At 46.7% G+C, this 21,793-nt stretch overlaps 2 protein-coding genes across 2 annotated transcripts in view; one reads left to right on the forward strand and one right to left on the reverse strand.

Moving 5' to 3' along the window:
- Positions 1–10,698: 10,698 nt before the first annotated feature.
- LOC115894568 (translation initiation factor IF-2-like) lies at positions 10,699–12,520 on the reverse strand. Its single transcript, XM_030922171.1, has 2 exons — positions 11,984–12,520; positions 10,699–11,446 (listed from the first exon to the last, which is right to left on the reverse strand). Exons 1-2 carry the CDS (start codon positions 12,479–12,481, stop codon positions 11,372–11,374), a joined length of 573 nt encoding a protein of 190 aa, XP_030778031.1. The 5' UTR covers positions 12,482–12,520; the 3' UTR covers positions 10,699–11,371.
- The window catches only part of SLC7A1 (solute carrier family 7 member 1), an 87,110-nt gene continuing 77,527 nt past the window's right edge, over positions 12,211–21,793 (forward strand). The window contains exon 1 of the mRNA XM_010367089.2: positions 12,211–12,712. The gene's annotated coding sequence lies outside the window, so the exon portion shown is untranslated. The remainder of the gene's footprint in view (positions 12,713–21,793) is intronic.

Here is a 21,793-nt window from a genome sequence, read left to right on the forward strand (position 1 = left end):
CAGCCAACATGGCATAGGCATCAATCAATCAAAACAGGTGCTGAGCTATATGCAATGGTTCAGTTGAACTTGTGCTCACCAACTGACTGTCAGCCCTGCTGGTGGGGATCAGGTAGTCTCTTTTCACCCAAGAGACAGCATCCAATATCTACTGCAAGACAACCAGATATTCCTCTGGGCCAGTGGCTCTCAGTAGAGGCTAATTTTGCCTTACAGGGGACATCGGAGATGTCTGAAGACATTTTTGGTTGTGGTATCTGGTGGGTAGAGGCCAGGGATCCTGCTAACTATCCTACAAGTCTCAAGGCAACAACAACAAAGAATTATCTGGCCCAAATTTTCGTAGTAGTGAGGTTGGGGAACTCTCCTTTTGGAGATACCCTTAGCATGAGCAATAGCTTCCCATGCTGTGAATCACAGTAAACCTTTACAAGATAGTGTTGATGGCAGACTCCTATCAGCTTGTCATCTTGGGGGTGTGCCATGAGTTCACAGTAAAAAGCCATTTATAAATACTACTGCTCCTGTGGCTTTTTTCCACGCTAAAGTCTACTAGTCAAACAATAAAATGGCCAGGCACTGACGAAGGTGTTCTGCTGGCGTTTTCTTATATCAGCAGAGCGTGCATTAAGTGAAAATTATTTATGGAAACAACAATAATGAAAGGCAGCTTTTATGAAGTTATTATTATTATGTGCCAGGCACTTCTTAGGGAGCTTTCAGACTTTATCTCAATTTTTACAGAAGCTCATTAGATGTCCTATTTTTGTGTTGAGGAAGCTGAGGCCTAGAGAGTTCAGTGACCTGCTCAAAGTCACTCTGTCTCTACTACGTGTGTCCTCAGCCACTGTATTGTCCACACACCCCTGATAGCCCACTCTTGTAGGAATGTTCTGTGTCAAATGCAGACAGAAGAGACCTAATTCTAAGGCTGTGAGGTTAGGGTATTTCAAGGCAGGAATGGGACGTCTAGGGAATGGGCAAACTGTTTAGAAGTCCAAAATGTCTTCATATATAATATATACACGGCTTATATTTATGCTTCAGAGAGTTGAAGCTTCTGAGGTGTTCAAGTGGGCTGAAATCTCTTATACCTTTTTCTGTCTTAATGCAGCAAGAAAGCCTTATCTGTGATGAGGATTTTCAGATGAAAAAACGACTGTGGTTAGGCTTGGCCCAGGATGGCACATCACTCACATGGCACACCCTTCTAGAAAACCAAAGAAGGGGATGGCTTCTGTCAAATCAAATCCCTGCAGACATTAGCTAAACCCCACAAAACACACTGATCAGGTGAGCTACCTCCAGTGCCACCCAGAGCCCTACGGTTTACAGGCAGGTGTTCCCTGGTTGAGAGAGACACATGTGTTTTGGTGGACATGGCCGTGGAAGAGAGTCAGGGACCTCGGTACAGGCCTTGCTACACTTTCTTTGATTTCCTTTCTTTTCACAAGGAGAGAGAAAGGAAGAGTCAGAGGATAGAAGAAAGAAGAGAGGGGAGGAGGGAGCTAGTGATCTGATGTTTCCTTTTACGCACCACCTCAGCTCATCCTCACAGTGATCGGTCAAGGTTAAACATTGTTGTCCTCCTTTACGGAGCCTTTAAGAGGTTCACTAACTTGACCAAGGTCACATAGTTGGTTGATGAGGGAGTTCAGATTCACACCCATGCCTGTCCGATGCCAAAAGCTCTGCTTTTTTTCCTCTCTGCCACTCTGCTCACAGTGGGACGTCCCAGCCTTCGGGAGCTGATAGCATTGTGCTCCTATCAGTCAGAGCAAGTGGATTGCTTGTGTTGGCAGCACATCTACTGAACTGCAAATGACAGGGACGAGGATGACGTGGAGACTCTCGAAGGCTTTCCTATGTTCCGCGTTGGGCACAGGAGCCAAGAGGGAGGACAGCAATTGTAGGAAATACCTTAAAAGCAACAAATTGATAAATAAACAAATGGAAGCTTCAGTCTTTCGTCCTGAAAAGAGCCTGGCACTGTCAGTAAGAGGGCCTGGTTCTGCCTCTGCTTGGTCGTGTGACCTTGAGGGCTGCATGGGACTCCCCGTGTAGCTGTAAAACCAGAAGTTTGCTTGGGCCATTGTTAGTCTTGTCTCTTTCAGCTCTGACAGTCAGTCTTGTGTTTAAATATGATTTCCACCATATTAGTCTGCTCAGGCTTCTGTAACAAAATACCGCAGACTGGAAGGATTAAACAACAGACATTTACTATGTCATAGTTCTGGAGCAGAGAAGTCTAAGATCAATATGCCTGCAGGTTTGGTCTGTTCTGAGGCCTCTCTCCTTGACTTGCAGACAGCCATCTTCTCGTTGTGTCCTCACGTGGTCTGTGAGTAAGCCTCCCTGGTGTCTGTCTCTGTATGTCCTAATCTCTTCTTCTCCTAAGGACACCAGTCAGATTGGATTAAGGCCCACCCTAATGACCTCATTTTCACTTGTTTGTCTCCCCATCCCCAAATACAATTACATTCAGAGACACTGGGGATTAGGATTTCAAGATACAATTTTGAGGAGGATGCAGTGCAGCCCATAACATACCATATGTTCCAGAATGTTCTCATGTGCTTTATAAATTTAAATGTCAATGGATATAACATGCATATGCTAAAAAAATGTAGCAAAGGTATGGGAAGTTAGTTAAGTACTTGCTTCATGGCACACAAAAAACTTCCAAACACTAAAGAAACTCATGCCGCTGGCCTTCAAATCAGAAAGACATCTAAACTGGAAAGATGAGTGAGGAAGCATCCTCTTGGTGATAATGATGACCAAGGCTCAGGTGAGAGGTCACTATCGAGGCTTGAATGCTCACCTGGCAAGCTGTCTGTGCCTAAATCTTCAGCTAAATAGGAGAACCTGAAGACATTTGTTGGAAAATGTGGTATGAAAGGAAAAAAGCACTGAAGGGAATCAGAGCAGCTTGGGGAAAAACAAATTTGTTGGACTGCCTCACACTTATTTTAATATAGTTAACCCTGGGACAACATGGGGCTTAGGGGTGCCAACTCCTCACATGGTGGAAAATTTATGTATAAGCCCTCAAAACTTAACTGTCAATAGCCTACTCTTGATCAGAAGCCTTACTGATGACACAAACAGTTGGTTAACATATATTTTGTATGTTACTAGTGTTATAGATTGTATTCTTACTATAGAGTAAGCTAAAGGACAGAAAATATCATTAAGAAAATCACAAGGAACACATAATATATTTACTGGTCATTATGTGAAAGTGGATTATCATCATGGTCATCATCCTCATTTTCACATTGAGTAGGCTGAGGAGGAGGAAGAAGAGGAGGGGTTGGTCTTGCTCTCTCAGGGCTGGCACAGCCTGAAGAAATGGAGGAGGTGGAAAGGGAGGTGGGAGAGGCAGGCACCCTTGGTGTGACTTTTATATTAAAAAAAAAATCCATGTATGAGTGGACCCGTCCAGTTCAATCCTACATTGTTCAAGGGTCAACAGTATTTTTATTTTCAACTACTCATGCGGAGGATAGGCTCTTATCACCTTTTCAGAGCTTGTTACCCTGATTACCTTCTTACCTAGTGCCAACGGCCTGAAAATCTTGTCAACAGTTGGATGCCAGGCCTGAGCCCTTTCCTAACAAACCACAAGAGACAGCAGGAGTTGAGAAGGGAGGCTTGGATGTTCCTTGACTTGTATAGATTTGTTTGGGACAAATCTATACTGAAGATAAAATTTTGGTTTTTGGTAAAATTCTAATTTTTAATAACATCTATTGAGTTTATTGTAAATTTCCAATGTAGAAAATTGAGGTAAGTATACAAAAGAATTAAAACTTTCTGTAGGGACAATATTTGTATATGTTTCTGCCCTGAATATATATACTACATGTATATATGAATATAATATAGGCTTATATTTGCAGATATGTACATATGAGCGTGTGTATATAAAAATTGGAAGTATATTACAGACAAAAGATTATACTCCATTCTCATAATATAGTCTGAGTACCTTCCACAATTTTAAATACTATTTGAAAGCATGGTATTTAATGACTGTTTAATATTTAATATTCCCTTTTGTGAAGGTGGTAGGGAAACAAGAGCATAGGAGAGCTAGGGTGACAGCATTTGAAAATCAACTCTGTCTTAAAACTACCAAGGCACATTCCTGGCCAGTCACAACCCATGGTCATAAGATGTTTACAACTAAGGAAGCAGCCTAATAATGCCCACAAGGACAGACTCCTATGATAACGAAATGCCCAGATGTCCTAATATCACATAACAAAATATGCTTTTAAAATAATTACAGTCATGCTTTGATGTACTTACACACAAAAATGCCAAAGATAACCTTTTAAAAATTGGCAAATTACTAAAATTTGTCTCACTGTCGGCCCATCTGCAGGTAGACATAACTCAGCTTTTACGTAGATAAGACCCCTGTGTGAGAAGAGTTTAAAACAAAGACACTTTCTGACGATGCCCTATCCTGTAGCTGAGTAGCCTTCAATAAGCCACCTCTTCTCACTGCACTCTGTCTTGTCTTGAATTCCTTGCTGTGCGAGCTCCAATCACCCTCTCCTGGGGTTGGATCGGGACCCCTCTTTCCGGCAGCAAAAGCATCTTAATGTATTTAACCAACCCTTTGCTTATGGGTATCTGAAATTTCCTCTTTTGTTATGATAAATGACTCCATGATAGACATACATGTATCTAAACCTTTGTGAGCATCTCTCATCATTTTCCTATAGTTGTGTGTGATGGTTAATATTAAGTGTCAACTTGGTTGGATTGAAGGATGCTTAGATAGCTGGTAAAGTGTTGTTTCTGGGTGTGTCTGTGAGGGTGTTGCCAGAGGAGATTAACACCTGAGTCAGTGGACTGGGAGAGGAAGACCCACCCTCAATCTGGGTGGGTCCCATCCAATTGGCTGCCAGTGCAACTGGAACAAAAGCAGGCAGAAGGTGTGATAAGCTGGCTTGCTGAGTCTTCCAGCCTTCATCTTTCTCCCGTGCTGGATGCTTCCTGCCCTCAAACATCAGTATCCAGCTTCTTCAGCCTTTGGACTCTTGGACTTACACCAGTGGTTTGCCAAGGGCTCTTGGACCTTCAGCCATGGCTTTCCTATTTTTGAGGCTTTGGAACTGGGACTGAGCCACTGCTGGGTTCCTGGCTCCTCAACTTGCAGGTGACCTATCGTGGGACTTCACCTTGTGATCGTGAGTCAGTTCTCCTTAATAAACTCTCTTTCATATGCACATATGTCCTATTAGTTCTCTCCCTCTGGAGAACCCTAATACACTGTATTTTCTTACAAAGATGTATATTGTGAGAAAGTCCTCTTCTCTTGAGAGTACATTGTTTATACTGTAGAGAAAGCACTTTCTACCATGCCACAGGCATGCATGCAGCTGGTTTCGAAGGTCTCCTCAAAATTCTGGCAGGATTAAATTTTATTCTGTACTAAGTGACCATAGTCAAATCCTCTAAACCCAACAGCTGCACATTTTAAAATCCAAGTGTTTGTCAGATGTTGCTCTCTGTCTTTTCTGCAATCCTTTGGGGCACTATTTTCTGAAGGTGCTTCTAATTCTTCCTCGTTGAAACAGGGTAGAATGTTCCTAGCATGGGAAAGCTGTGTGAATCAGGACTGTTGGACGTAAGTGACAGAAACCCAAGACGAAGTGGTGACAGCAAAAAACGGGGGTGAGGGCTAGTGAGCACTGGAACAGGGATCGAGGGCTACTAACTAACTCTTACTTTGTGGCTCCTCTTTGATTTCTCTGTCTGTGTCCACTTTATTCTCTCAGACTAGCTTATTCCCCGGGGCCGGAACCGAGGATGCTGGCAGCACCTGGCTGATGTCTGCCCAGCTCTGGCCACAGGAAGCAAAGAGACTTCTCCTTTTTCCAGTTCTGAAAGTCCTTGGCAAGGAAGGCTTTTGTCCACCCTGAGGGCCCTCTCTATAGCCAGGGGATGGTCAGCCAGGAGCTTTCTACCCCCAACAAAATTTCTATGCCAGGGAGATGGGATTTTTTGAGATGGAAATTCCTTTTGGAGTCACACTAACTAGTAGGGAAATTCAAAAGCAGAATTTCCCAGAAGAGAAAGTAGTACAGACTCCAAGAGAATAGATGGGAGCTTAATGGTCAACATTAAGGTCCCCCGAAGAACACAGTGACAGTTGTGTTCCTTACCTCCCCAACTGGACCCCTAGAAAGCTGGGATGGTGAAATTTTACCACTAAATCCTTGCAGGGCTAACTACAGACAGCTCTTCCCTGCAAAGACATCTACTTGTTCATTGTGAAGGACAAAGAGTATCCCTTTATGGCAGAAAAAGAAAGCTCCCACCTTAGCATTTCATGTGACCCCACAAATCAGTCTAGTGTCATGCATGATAACCATGTTCACTGGGCATTTGCTATGGGACAGACATGGCACTAAATATTTTATGTGAATATTGTCATTTATACATCATAGGAACGGTTAGCTCTGTCTTACAAAGGAATAAACTGAACCTTGGAGAAAGGTGAAGTAATTGCCTAAGTATACTTGGCTCAGAAAATGCAAGGCCAGGATTTGAACTCATGTTCTCCAACTCCAGAGCCCGCATGCTTAACCTATCCAATATACTGCCTTAAAACACTCCAGAAAATGGAGGGCTCCATTTGCTTAATCTTCTTAATAATAACTATTTTTGATTGAGCACTTTCTATACATAGACCTGTATCAGGTACTTTACATACATATATACATACATTTATTTAATAGAGTTTTTAAGAGCAGTTTTAGGTTTACAAAAATATTGAGCAGAAGGTACATAAAGTTTCCATATACCCCCTCATCACAGCCCTCCCATGCCAGTTTCTCCTGTTATGTGAACATCTTGCATTAGTGAGGTGTATTCATTACAATTGATGAGTCAAAAATGATACATTATTTTTTATTTTTATTTTTATTTGAGATGGAGTTTCACTCTTGTCACCCAGGCTGGAGTGCAATGGCACAATCTCGGCTCACTGCAACCTCCGCCTCTCGGGTTCAAGCGATTCTCCTGCCTCAGGCTCCCGAGTAGCTGGGATTACAGGCGCCTGCCACCATGCCTGATTAGTTTTTGTATTTTTAGTGCAGATGGGATTTCGCCATGTTGGCCAGGCTAGTCTTGAATTCCTGACCTCAGGTGATCCACATTTTGGCTTCCCAAAGTGCTGGGATTATAGGCATGAGCCAGCGCACCTGGCCAATACTGATCCATTATTATTAGTTAAATTTCATAGTCTACATTACAGTTTATTCTTCGTATTGTACGTGCTATGGGTTTTGACAAATGCTGGACGGTATGTATCCACCATTACAGTATCATACAGAAGCTATACAGTCCTAAAAACCCCCAGTGCCCCACTTATTCATCCTCCCCTTCACAAGTCCCTGGCAATTACTGGTCTTTTTACTGTCTCCACTGTTTTGCCTTTTCCAGAACATCATATAGTTGAAATCATATAGTATGTAGCTTTTTCAGATTGGCTCATTTCACTTAGAAACATGTATGTTTCCTCCATGTCCTTTCATGGCTCGATACATTGTATGGATGTACCACAGTTTGTTCATTTACCTATTGAAGGACATTTTGGTTGCTTCCAAGTTTTGGCAATTATGAATAACGCTGCTATAAATATCGCTGTACAGGTTTTTGTGTGGACAGACATTTTCAATTCATTTGGATAAATACCAAGGAGCCTGACCGCTAGATAGTTTGGTGAGACTATGTTTAGTTTTGTAAAAAACGGTCACATCATCTTCCAAAGTGGCTGTACTGTTTCGCATCCTCACTGGCAATGAATGAGTTTCTGTTGCTCCACATCCTGACCTGCATTTGGTGCTGCCAATGTTTTGGGTTTTAGCTATTCAATAGTTGTGTAGTAGTATCTCTTTGCTTTAATCTGCAATTTCTCCAATAGTATATGATGTTAAATATTTTTCCATATGCTTATTTATTATATGTGTATTGTCTTTGATGAGGTATCTATTCAGATCTTTTGCCTATTTTTATTTTATTTATTTATTTATTTATTTATTTATTTATTTTTGAGACAGAATTTCACTCTTGTTGCCCAGGACACAGTGCAATGGCATGATCTTGGCTCACTGCAACCTCCACCTCCTGGGTTGGGTTCAAGAGATTCTCCTGCCTCAGCCTCCCAAGTGGCTGGGATTACAGGTGCCTGCCACCAAACATGGCTAAGTTTTTGTATTTTTAGTAGAGACAGGGTTTCACCATGTTGGCCAGGCTGGTCTCGAGCTCCTGACCTCAGATGATCCACCTGTATCAGCCTCTCAAAGTGCTGGGATTCCAGGCGTGAGCCACCGTGCCCTGCCATGTTTTTAAAGTGAGGTGTTTTCTTATTACTCAGTTTTAAGAGTCCTTTGTGTATTTTGGATACCAGTCCTTTATCAGATATGTATTTTGCAAAGATTTTCTCCCAGCCTGTGGCTTGTCTTTTCCTTGTCTTAACACTGTCTTTGCAGAGCAGAAGGTTTTTAATTTTAATGAAGGCCAACTTATCAATCATTTCTTTCATAGATAATGCTTTTGCTGCTGTATCTAAAAAGTCATTGCTAGATTTCCTCCTATGTTATCTTCTAAGCGTTTTATAGGTTTGTGTTTTACATTTAGGCCTATGATCTGTTTTGAGTTAATTGTTGTGTAAGACGTTAGTCTGCGTCTAGATTAGTTTTTTGCATGTGGCTGTCTAGTTGTTCCAGGACCATTTGTTGAGGAGACTATCCTGTCTCCATTGACTTGTGTTAGCCACTTTAGATCAGCTATTTATGTGAGTCTAGGCTACTGTTTGGGTTTGGATGATTGTGCCCTCCAAACCTCATGTTGCAATTTGATCCCCAATGTTGAAGGTGGAACCTAATGGGAGGTATTTGGGTCATGGGGATGGATCCTTCATGAAATGTCTTTTCTGGGAGTAGGTGGGATGGGGAGATGAATTTTCACTCTATTAGATCCCTCCAGAGCTGGTTATTTAAAGGAGCCTGGCCCTTCTCCCCCTCCCTCTTGCTTATACTCTTGCCATGTGATCTCTGCACACACGCACACTCCCTTTCATCTTTTGCCATGAGTGGAAGCAGCCTGAGGCCCTCTCCACATGCAGATGTCCAGTCTTGAACTTTCCAGCCATTAGAATTGTGAGCCAAATAAGCCATTTTTTTCTTTATAAATTACCCAGACTCAAGTATTCCTTTATAGCAACACAAAACAAACTACGTCTATTTCTGAGCTCTATATTCTGTTCATCTTTATACACATTTTTCATCCTTACCATGAAGTTCATATGTATCCAGCAGGTAGTAAAATTCTTATTTTGAAAATGAGGAAACTGAGGCACAGAGTGAACAGGCCACTCTCCCCAGGTCAGCAGCTGGTTAGAATTGAAACCCACATCTGTCTGGCTCTGATTCTGTGCACTTTCCTTGCCCCCAAGGTGCCCAATGGTGCTAGAAAGAGACTTAGTATGTCAACCTTAATCTTAGATGTTGCTCTGTAGGGCCTAAATTGTAGCATCTCCTTTTCTTAATGGTTGCTGGAATCTTGGGCAGCTGCTCTTTGACTGTAATCAAGGCTGCCTGTCACTCATGGTTTCTCTGAACCTGTAATGTGAGTCATGACCTGCCTAAAAACTGGCTTTGCTTAAAACATTTAGCCCACTTTATCAGCATCCTCTAATTTTTTGCTGAGATCTTGTGCATAACTATTTCTTCCCTGGTTCACACTGAATTCTTTTTCCTGAGAAGTCACTTGCTCATGAGGTTTGTCTTATTGAAGACAGGACCTTGCTGAGTGGGAATGCTAAACGGAGCACAGTGCTAAAAGTCTCCTGGGTTAAATTTCACCCATACTCCCATCAGGGCCTGGAGCACTTGCTCTTAGAATTTACAAACATTAACTTCATGTTGGCGCTCTGTGTTGCCCAAGGAGAGCATCTCTACAATCTACGAGATTCTATTTTACTGCCAGAAGTCAACACAGGGAAAAAGAAAGACAGACAGATAGGCAGAAAGAGAAAATTCCACAGTCATATTTCAAACACCAAGGCATAGATTTTTTTTTCTTAAGAATATAAGATTTACAAGCTCCAAACAGGGGTGAAACAGTTTGCAGAAGCTCTCACAGCAAATGAACTAGTAGAGTTCAGATTCAAATCCTGATCTGGTGCCAAGGGCAAAGGAGGTGGTCTTTAATCCTACCAGGCTTCTCTCTATGAGAACGGGACATGCTTACTGTAGCCTCAGCAGGCAGAGTAGGCTGCGTGGGATCTGGGAGATCTCCTTCTGTGAGTGGAGGGCATCATTTCACCACTGTGCAATTGAACGAAGATACGTTGTTTTATTTCTTTCTTTCTTTCTTTTTATTTTTATTTTTGAGACGGAGTCTCCGTCTGTCACCAGGCTGGGGTGCAGTGGTCCAATCTTGGCTAACTGCAACCTCCGCCTCCTGGGTTCAAGCAATTCTCCTGCCTCAGCCTCCCAAGTAGTTGGGACTAGGGGCGTGCACCACCACATTCAGATCATTTTTGTATTTTTAGTAGAGATGGGGTTTCACCATGTTGGCCAGGATGGTGTCAATCTGTTGACCTCATGATCTGTCCGCCTCGCCCTCCCAAAGTCCTGGGATTACCTGGGAGCCACCGTGACCAGCCAGATTTGCTGTTTTAAAACAAAGCATATATGGCGGCTTACAATGATGTCAGGCACTGTTCAAAGCACATTACAAAGCTGGGCAGGATGGTGCTCGCCTATATTTCCAGCTACTGGGGAGGCTAAAGTGAGGGGATTGTTTGAGCCTAGGAGTTCAAGGCTGCAGTGAGCTATGATGTTGCCACTGCACTCCAACTTGGTGACAGAGTGAGACCCAGTCTCTAAAACAAAAACAAAAACGCATTTTACAACTGCTAAGCCTGTGTTCATTACAGCTTTTTCTGGGGACGGGCATGGTGGCTCATCCCTGTAGTCCTAGATGCTAGTGGAGGTTGAGGCAAAATGATCGCAAGACAGCTGGTATTTGAGGCCAGCCTATGCAACATATCAAAAACCCTTGTCTATATATAAAAAAAAAATTAACTAGGCGTGATGACACAAGCCTGTAGTTCTATCTACTTGGGAGGCTGAGGCAGGAGGATCACTTGAGCCTGGGAATTTGAAGTTACAGTGAGCTATGATTGTACCACTGCATTCCGGCCTGGGTGACAGAGTGAGACCCCTGTCTCTAAAAAACAAACAAATGACGACAGCAGCAACAACAAAACACTTTTCTGAAGCTAGCACCATGCAATTATGTACTTTATAAATTGCTAGTCTAATTCCAAGGGAATAGTTCAGCAGCTGACATTTGAGAAGGATCTGTAGAAAGGATTCAAAGGCCACGGACACCGTCCACCGTTTTTGTTTTCCTACAAGATAGAAGAAGGATGGTAGTATTAATTTATGCCCTGCTTACCTATCCCAAGTGCCAGATCACTGGATCTTTAAAGATTATGATTCTTGCTTGGTTTTTGGTACAAAAGGAGACAAGGAAGGAGCTTAAGAGGTGAGCACGGTGTGATTCAGGACTGAAGTTTCTGCCACTTCCTGGGAGGTAACTGCAAAAGTGAGCCGTTCTGACTAGCTGTTTGTGCATTTGCCACCGCCAAGGGGGCACTGATAGATTCAAGCTTTGGGGCTCTTCTGACAACTGGCAAGGATAAAGTATTAGCAAGGGCAAGGGAATAGCAATAAAATAATCCAATAACAAAGACATGAAGATTTATAGTAGTTTTTAGGCCGGTGCAGTGTTTCAGGCCTGTAATCCTAGGGCGCTTTGGGAGGCCCAGGCGGGAGGATCGCTTGACCAGGATTTCGAGTTAAAGTGAACTGCGCTCCAGCCTGGACAACAGGGCAACACCCTGTCTCTAAAAAGAAAAGACAATTTAAACCCTTTAAGTGCATACCAGATCTTTTATTTTGGAGAAGGAAAGCTGGTCACGAGCTCCGCGTGAGCTCCCTGGGGCCCGCCGGGACGGGGTTGGCACAGCCGGACCTGCGGCACTAGTTCTGGCCGGGGCGCTGTGGGATCTGCAGAGGACCATAGGATGCTGTGGCGCGGCGGGCTCAGATTGGCGGAGAAGCGGCCACACGCCTGCGGAGCCACTGAGAAGGCGAGCGGAGGTGCAGCCCGCCCGCCCGCTACGGGAACCGCAGGTTGAGGCGCCGGGCGCGCGAAGACTCAGCTGCCCCGCCCACCAAGGGCGCGTCGGTACTCGGCCGCCGCCTCTGGGCTGGCAGCCGCCGCCGCGCCGCGCTCCCATTGGTGCCCGGCCGTGACGCGGCCGAGCGGGCCGGGGCTGCCTAGTCCGTAGGCGGGCGCGGGGCGCTGGGCGCGAGGGGCGGGGGCCGGGCGCGCGGCTGATGAAACCTGGCGCCGAATTCCGCCAGTCCTCCGCGCCCATTCAGTCAGCGCGGGCAGGTGTGAGCAGCGAGTCAACCGCTAGCAGCTGGTCAACCGCCTGGCAGGCGCGCACGCGGCCGCCGGCTCCTGCTAACCGCAGCCTCCACTCCTCTCCCCGCACGCCGCGCCCCCGCCCCGCCCAGTCTCCCCGGCCGAGCGTCCGTTGGTCCTTGAGCGCGTCCGCCTGTCTGTCCGTCCGCTGTCCTGCTGGAGCCCCGTCGCCGCCGGCTCGGTGAGTGCCCGGCCCCCGCCAACGCAGGGGGCAGCTCCTTGGGCCCGGGTTATCACGAAGGGGGCCCTGGCTCCGCGTGGGGCCGCGGGAGGGCGGCGCGGGAGTGGCGAGGGCCCCCGCGCCGGGAGCGCTGCCATCCTCCGGGAAGGGCCAGGACCTGGACCGGGCGGGACCCGGAGTGGGCGCGCGGGGCCGGTGCCCATGCGGCTGTCGCCTCCACGGAGTCCATTTTGGCTCCTTGAAGCCGCGGCGTGGTGTATGATGCAACACCGAGTGAGTAAGCGTGGGCGACCTGGCGATGCCCGCCCCGCGCGCCTGTCCGGGGACCCGCGCGCCGCTACGCACGGGGTGGTCGGGGTGCGTGGGCCGGCGGCGGGCGCGCTGGCCAGCCCGGGAGGCATCCGGAGCCCGCTGGCAGCGAGGAGACCTTCCCTTACATGGCGCGGTGCAGAGCACCCCGCCCCGCCACGAGGTCTGGGGATGTGTCATCAGCCTTGGGTGCGGACCCTGCCCGGCCGCCCGGAGGGTGGTCCCGCGGCAGGTGGCCCGCCCGGGGACTCTGCTGCCATCCCCGCCCGGTGGTCGCCCTGACCTAGAGCAACTAGCCCTCCGCTTGTCCCTAGAACCCGGGACGCGCCGCCTGCACCTCTCGTCTGGGTCCCCAAGATTGCTTCGAGGAAGTCTCCCCTAGGTGGGCTTCTTTGTGACCCAGTGTGGCCTGAAAAGGCCGGGTTCCTCAGGCCCTCCACATGGTTTGGAGTGAGAGGAAGTTCTTCCGCCTTTGGAAAGACACCGTATTCTCAGGGTGTTCCCTTCTGCGTAGTAGATAACTTCCCGGGCATGGGCAGGTCACAGTCATTCTAAAACCTTCGTGTACACAGAGCGGCAGCTGCACTGTAGTTCAGCTCCTGTAGTTGAACTGCACTGTATGTAGTTCGGCCTGTTGGTTCAGCTCCTGACCCTTTCCAGGGGATGGGGGAACCAGATAGCAGTTGTGTTTGACTTGTGTGACTGGGATAGTCAGACATGTGCCTTTAGGAAAAAAAATAAATAACCTGCATTTCCCAATACTTACGTCATCACCGCCATGCCCTCATGTGTTGGGTTTTAGTCCAGATAGTTACCAGATGGTTGGGATTTCAATCCCAGGTGTATCTCCCTAAAATATGTGCCTTTTATCTCCCATTCAACTAGTAGAGTTGTATATGTCGGCCTCTGGCTGAATGCCCTAATTGTATTTAATTCGAATTATAATTTATTTGGGATTTTTCTTAATATTTCTTGCCCTTTATGTTTGGTTCAGATAATAGGAAACCATGATACATTTATTCCTCTGGTATTTTTAGTTGGTGTCAGTGGAAATTACCGTGATTTTTATATGAACACACCTTTCTGTTATTAAAATAAAAGGTCTTATTTAAGTCACACGAACAGAATAGAAACTTAGGGGAGAGGTCAACAATAGGTTAAAATGGTTTTAAAAATAGATTTAGCATATTACGATCACATTTAATTACTATAAAGGTAAAATTCAAAGGATGTCAAAGGAGTTTTGAGTAAAGAGGACAGGGCTTAGTAAGTGGATCAGAAATGTACTCCCTTGTCTGGGTCTGGATCCTAGAGCCACGTGCTTCTGTGCATATGATTACTTTAGGTGAAAAAAAAAAGGGTTGAAAGACAAGGTTGTTGACTTCAGGGAGTTTCAATTTTCTATTTGGTACAAAAACTCATTCTTTGATGGAATTAAATACATGTTGATTGATTATGCTGGCCTGTAGTTTATTTTAACCAAAGTCCATACAAATAGGTAACTATGTTGGAGGGCTCAGAAGTATGTCCAATTAAATTAATCCTTTCTCATTATCAACCATGTATTTGGAGAGATTGCTGTTAGTCCAAGGGACAAATTTGAAATGTGAGTAAGTGCATCCTTGTTATAGAGAAAAATATTTTTTTCCCTCTAAACCTTGGAGATACTTGGGTCTCGGAGTTATCTCTTCCAGAGGCATCTTCAGAGATGCCTATCACTCCACCTGCTTCTTGGTCCTCACTCCAAGCAAGACCTTCCGATGGGATGTGGTATTTTTCTGTATAGTTGGGCCGTGCAGACCTGGATAGATTTTAAAGCAGATCCAATAGGATTGGCCGGTGGATTCATGGGAGGGTGAGAAAGGTCAAATGTGACTCCAAGCACATTGGAGTTGCTGTATTAATGAGATGGGAAGGCTGAGCAAAGAACCTGCTGGATGGAAGAGGGACTTTTTGAAAGTCACAACTGCCCTTTTTAGAACTCTCATCCCCAGAGTCAGGGCTGGAAGACGTGTCTTCTTGGGGCCCCTCTCAGGTGCCTGCCTGTGTGTTGCAGCCAGCCGTCCACGGTGCTGGCATCCTTCCCCTTCACCTAGCTTTACTGGCTCCTCTCGCCAAATCTGGGGGGTCTCTTCAACCTCTGTCTCCTTGCTGCCCATGGCCTCCCTTTGCTCCTCTGCCGCCTTCTAGTGGGCCGCCTGGCGGTGGGCTTGTCCTGTGGAATGGGGACCCTCTAAACATGGGGTTCAAAGGTCCTGGGGTATTCCTGGATCCTCAGGACATCTGCCTCCCCTCGGGTTTCCCAGGCCTTGGGTGGGGAGGCATCAGATCCCTGGCCATCCTGCTATCCACCCCAGGGTTTGGACCTCTCTTCCAGTGAGGGAACAGAGTAGTAGCTTCATTTGCGGCAGATTATCTGCCTTGTGATAAACTTTAGTGACCTCCCTTTCTGTTTTGCCATAATCTGCCTCCTCCCCCACCCCCATACCCAACTACAAAGCAGCCTTGAAAATAACCACCCCTGTGGTTCAGTGTGGGTCATGATCTGTCAAGTCAGGTTTAGTGCATTTGCCAAATGGAATTACCAGAAGGATGGGCATAAAACTGGGAAAGTGATTTGGTGGCTTGCTAGTCGTGTTCAATTCTCTCCCAAGGCATTCGTTCAGATGTGCAGCATTGGCAGACCTGGGGGATGCCGTTTAACTGGCCCATTGGTCAGGCTTTGGTCATCCCAGGTACATGGACTAGATTCTGGCTGGTCTGCGGTTGGCCCCTCCTGCCACACCCAGTGGTTTTCATTGAGCTTTTTTCATGTAATTATTGTCAGAAACAGTGGGGAATGGCAGGTATTGCATTTGGTGAATACACTGGATAACTGGAGCCAGAGCCTTGTGACTGAGGGAAGAGGCTTTCACAGCTTCAATGCAGAATGGGATGATTATCTGCCTTGAAACGAAGGATGCTGCTTTGAGGAACTGAGGGGAGTTAGGACCAATACTGGGAACAGCACTGCTCCTGGCTTCTGGAATCCTGGCTTTGCTTCTCTCTGAGGTAATTTAGACTTCCTGAACCTTATACACTGGCTCCATCTATATATTGGGAGAGCCTGTCCCTCTCAGCCTCACAGTAGTGAAGTTAGGAAGCATGGAGTCCATAATGTTCTTTGAAAGAATAAAGGCACCAAGTCCATGCATTTAAATTTCTCTCTTGAGATCAGTCCTTTTGTTAGCAGCCTGCAGTTCTGACCGTGGCAACCGCAAGTCAAGAGCAAGGAAACCTGGGGGTTTATTTGGAGGTGGGACAGGAGGTCCCTTCTTCTAGTAGGACTATGTGTGGCTACATTGTCTCTCCATTTTTTTTCTGACTGTCCCCTTGCCCCTCCCTTTCCTGGGGGCACAGAGGGCATGGCAATTTTGTTTCCTAGCTTTCCATATTCCTACTGCAGTGCTTTCTTCAGAATATTTGTTCAGATCGGGTTCTTGGCTGTGAGGACAACCAGCTGCTTTCCTGTTTCTTTAGAAGTGGATCCCCGTGTCCTGCACAGAGAGTTCTGCGTTGTCGAGACCATCTAGCAGTGGTGACTCCGGGAGTGGCCTCTGCTCAATGTGGGGCCTCTGCAACATGAGGTTATGGGGCCTCTACGCTGTGGGGTCACATGAGACGTCATGACCCCTGCTGGCGGAAAGAGCAGAGCCCCAGAGTGGGTTCCACTTATGGGATCAGTGTTTTTTCTGATAGTCCTTGGAACCACATTTAAATTCTTTTTCATATTTTTTGCATGATAATTGACTTCTAGTGCCTACCTTATGGGACTGAGAGGATTTAAATGAGATAATCCATGCTACGGATTTAACACAGCCTCTGGCACAAGTCTAAATGTTGCATATAAGTGTTGACTATTATACTGGAAAGAAGGCTCAGTTCCTTGATTTAGGCGTGGGAGAAATAGATATGTCTATGTGTGTGTGTGTGTGTATATATATATATATATTTTTTTTTTTTTTTTTTTTTTTTTTTTTGGGAGAGGATTGCGCTCTGTCACCCAGGCTGGAGCGCAGTGGTGCAGTCACAGCTTGTGTAGCCTTCACCTCCTAGGATCAAGTGATCCTCCACCTCAGCCTCTCTGGTACCTGGAATCACAGGTATGTCTCCGGTACCTGGAACCACAGGTATGTCTCCGGTACCTGGAACCACAGGTATGTACCACCACACCCGGCTAATTTTTATTTTTATTTTTTGGTAGAGGAGGGATCTCATTATGTTGCCCACGCTGGTCTCAAACTCCTGGCCTCAAGTGATCTGCCTGCCTTGCCTCCCTAAAGTGCTACGGTCGTGAGCCACTTAGCCTGGCCCTGAGAAAAATAATTTTTATAACAACTTAATTTCGCTCTCTCATTTTACCAAGGCATTAAAATGTTGTGCTCTTTCCTTGGGTTTGTGTCTGAATTAGGAGGGGCACATAGTCCCAGGGTGCTGAAGGAGGGATGTGGGCCTCTGAGGCATCTGCTGACAGGTTCACCATCCCATCTGGTCCTAGGTCTGAGGGAAGGAACAATAGTCTCTGGGCTGTTTTGGCTCTGACTGCCTGGATGGACTTGAAGCCATCTCTCTTTGGGATCCTGGTGTTCCCTGGCCATGGGGTGCAGGTTTGCTTAGGTCTCAGACCCACACACCTTGGGCTTGGTGACTCCTAGGACTCCTGGGAAACAGAGCTCACAGCCCCTTTCTTAGTGTTTGCTCTGTGTGTGTGTGTATGTGTGTGTGTGTATGTGTGTGTGTATGTGTGTGTGTATGTGTGTGTGTATGTGTATGTGTGTATGTTTGGTGGGAGGCAGGACGGGAGTGACTGCCCTAGCTATAGTCATCTCAAACATTTTGTTCAAATTACTCTGAAGACCTTGGGTCTTAGAAAAAACAAAGCTGAAAAGCTGAAACTCTGGGCCGTGTGTTTCCCACCTCACTCATCCCGTGCTTGTGTCAGTAGGATAGGATGCCTCCATACAGGGCAGGGGTGGTGGGTGACACCCACCTGGGGGCAGCAGTGAGAAGGCAGGGGCTCACCTCCCCACAGAGTGGCTGTTGATCTGTTACGGATGTCTTCGAAATGTCCTTCTCTGCATCTTGTCTGCCTACCGAGTGCCATTAGCAAAGTCTGTTAGGCGAAGTAGGAAGGAAGGGAGGGGCCCCGGGGCTAGGTAAGATCAATCCTTGCAAGCACTTATTTCGTGCTCAGCATGTACTGGACGCTTTATCTATGTTTCATTTGAGTCCTCCCAGCCACCCAGTGAGGTCGGCCCTTCTGCTTTGACTGACGGGGGGAGGGAGGCAGGTGGCCCATGGGCACACAGGTAGGCAGTCAGCGGCCGAGTGAAGATTGGAACCTAGATGTCTGCCTTTACCTGGACTCCAGCCTGTCTCGGTATAGGCCTGGTCTGGCCTGCCCTGTGTACACTGAGTGGGAGGCAGATAGATCTGAAGCCCATCTGCCTGTGTCCCTCTGTTTCTGGCTGAGTCCAAGTGGTGCTGGCACCGGTCATGTGCCCCAATGCTGGATGGCACCCTGCCTCCCCTCTCTTTGCCCTGATTTCCCTCTGCTGTCTCTGAACGCAGGTCTTCCGCCTCCCAAGTCCAGGCATCTGGCACAGCTGGAGCCCTGGGGTCCCTGGGGCAGCTGCGCTGGGACGTGGCCAGTGGCAGGAGCCAGGGTGTATGACAGAGGCTGGGCTGCATTCTTTTTGGGTCAGTAGTTTGGCATTTACATCCCCAGCCTTTGGCTGGATGCAGTGCCTCCTGCCCAGACCACAAGGGAGCTTTGTCTGATTTATCACCATCCAGCCATGCCCACACTCCACCTCCATCTCCACCTGGGGAGACCCCTTTGCAAGGGGTCTTGTGGGAACCAGAGACTGTTCGTAGGGGAAAGTCAGCTTCCTTTTGTGTATTCCATCCTTCTTAAGGCCAGTGGCCTCTGTTGTCCTGCCCTTGGCTTGGCTTTGATGATTTCTACAATATCTTGCAGAGGTGCCGCCTTTCCATAGAGGATGCTTCTTTAACACTCTCGGAGAGCCTGGGGCAGGAGCTGTCCACACCAGGGCCTGCAGCAAGGGCCCATCTTCCCCAAAGTGACTTGGGAGTGTCTTCCTGGCCCGCAGCTTTCCCACAGTGTCAGGGACACCTCCTGCCCTCCCTTGGGACAAGGCCTGGTCCAGGAGCTGAGGCATTAGGATGCAGTTTCTGGGACCCCATGGAGGCCCCCTGGGAAAGACTGGCAATTAGAGTTAGGAAAACTCTTCCCTAACCCCTTTTGCCCTTCTCCTTTTCCCCTCTTCTTTTTCAGCAGTTTTTGGATAACATTTCAAAGTTAAAAGTTACAGAGGCCAGGCATGGTGGCTCACACCTGTAATCCCAGCATTTTGGGAGGCCGAGGCAAACAGATCACTTGAGGCCAGGAGTTTGAGACCAGCGCTGGCCAACATGGTGAAACTCATATCTACTAAAAATACAAAAGTTAACCAGGTGTTGGTGGCACATGCCTGCAGTCGCAGCTACTCGGGAGGATGAGACACAGGAATCACTTGAACCCGGGAGGCGGAGGTTGCAGTGGGTTGAGATCACACCACTGCACTCCAGCCTGGGTGACAGAGTGAGATGCTGTCTCAAAAAAAAAAAAAAAAGAAAAGAAAAGTTGCAGGAGTACAAGGAACTCCTGAGTACCCTCTTCTCAGATGTGCAGGTGGTTTATGTTTTGCCTCCTTCTATTCTCTCTCCACCCACACACAAACTCACATGCACACAGACATACACATTTTTTCTGAACCATTTGAGAGTAAGCTGAAGATATCATGCTCTTTTATTTGCTCTCTGTACTTCAGTGTATATTTCCTAAGAACAAGGACCTTCTCTCATATAACCATGGTACGACAGCAAAGTCAGATTGCTAGACTGTCCATATTCGACTTGCAGTCGTCCACATAATGTCCTTTATAGCTAAGTATTTTTGGAGAAGGAGTTGTGCAGTGTAGGGGTTCTTTCAAAAAAGCTGTAGTCTAATTTTCTACCTCATAAGCCTTTTTAAGAAAAAGTGTTTCTAAAAGTTAGAATGTTTGTTGTGGAAATTTTGGAAACTACAGAAAATTAAAAGAAGGAGAAAATAAAAACCATTCATAATTCCAGTTCAGAGGCTGAGTAATCGACCAGAAAGGTGGTGGGAAGACTTTCTCAGCTCCTTCAGCTCTGGTGACCTGGCCACGCAGTCCCGTGGTCCCTCTACCACCCACACACCAGGCAGGAGCCCCGCAGCTGAGTCCCGGGGCTGTGGGAGGAGCTGGCCCTGTCTGGAGCTGAAGGTCTTTCATGCTCCTGCCCACCCCTTGGGCAGGTGCCCATCGAGCAGGCGGACTTAACCAGCCTTGGTGGTGCCTTTGTGGTGCATATCCTCCGGGTGGGGAAGGGTGGAGATTGTTAATAAATATCCAGAACTTGTTTGAGACTTGAAAAGAAATGTTGCAGGCCCACTCTTGTCTGGTCTATACCCCTTGCTTCCTGGACTTGGCAGAGGTGAAGGATGGGGCCTGGAGCGTGATTGAGGGAAACAGCACTGGCCCCGTGTCAATGACCTCTTGGGTGCTTCATGCGGTTGTTAGACTTGCCTTTTCATAAGCCTCTTGGCCCCTACCAGTGGGCTACGGAAGAAATAAAATGTGAAATTTTACCAGGTGAAGTTTGCTGTTTGCTGATGACTGTGCATCTCAAAAGTTCCCAGGGAAAGGTTTTAAAACTGGTGCAGGTGGTGAAGTTTGGATCTCACTTCTCTGCTTTGTCTGCTGAGGTGGTCCCTTCGTCATAACAGCTGTAAGAGTGGCTCTCCCATTTCCTCACCCAGGACGGGTCTTTGCTAAGCGAGTCTGGTTTCTGGAAGGATTTTGTTCTTAGAAGCTACTACGTCATTGTCCTCAGCTCCCCATCATTTGTACCTCAGTTTCCCTGAGCTGTGGGTCTACGTTATGTGTGAAAATGGGCCTCTGAAGGTCATGATCAAAAGCCTTGAGTATTTTTCCATGTGTTTGTTTTTTCTGCTCCGGCCCCAGACCCTCTCCTTGAAGGAGCTGGCCTTGAGAGTGACTTCGGTGGGCAGCCGCCCAGACTCCACACACCCCGCTGAGTCCACGTAACGCCCAACCTGGACGGGCCAGAGCTGAAGGGCTACTCTTCAAAGAAACCCTTTGAAGTGCAAACATTTCCTTTCCTGAAAAGAAGGGAAATTGAAATGAAAACGTATTGTTCTGGGCAGACAATGTTCTCTTCGATCAAAGAGGGAGTGAGGCTTATAAAGGGAGATGCACAAATTAGAGCTTGATGTGGCCAGTGGTGTGGACGTGGATATTCATCCCTGTGGCGGAAAATAGGGGGGTCTCTGACATTCGTAAGGTTGTATTTTCCTTTTTTTCCTTCTTTTTCCTTAAGGCTCTGAATCTAGGTCTAACGTTCTATTTAATCATGTCTCTCCTTTGTGTTTTTATCTTGTGGTAAGCATTTGGGAGTGTCTTTCGGTAAATCATGATACCATTTCCATGTTAGAATATTATGTAGCCAGTAAGAATGGTGTTTTCAAAGAGCATTTGATTTTATGGGAGAAGCTTTAATGTTAAAAGTGAAACCATCTGGGTGCAATTTTCCATATTCGGTGTTATCTTAATGAGATATATGTATTTGCACAGAAAGAAAAAATTGGTAAAATTGGACTTTGTTTTTCTCACTCAGTGTTTGTGGCAC

This window comes from Rhinopithecus roxellana, chromosome 18 (genome assembly GCF_007565055.1).
Source record: "Rhinopithecus roxellana isolate Shanxi Qingling chromosome 18, ASM756505v1, whole genome shotgun sequence".
In the NCBI taxonomy this organism is placed as follows: domain Eukaryota; kingdom Metazoa; phylum Chordata; class Mammalia; order Primates; family Cercopithecidae; genus Rhinopithecus; species Rhinopithecus roxellana.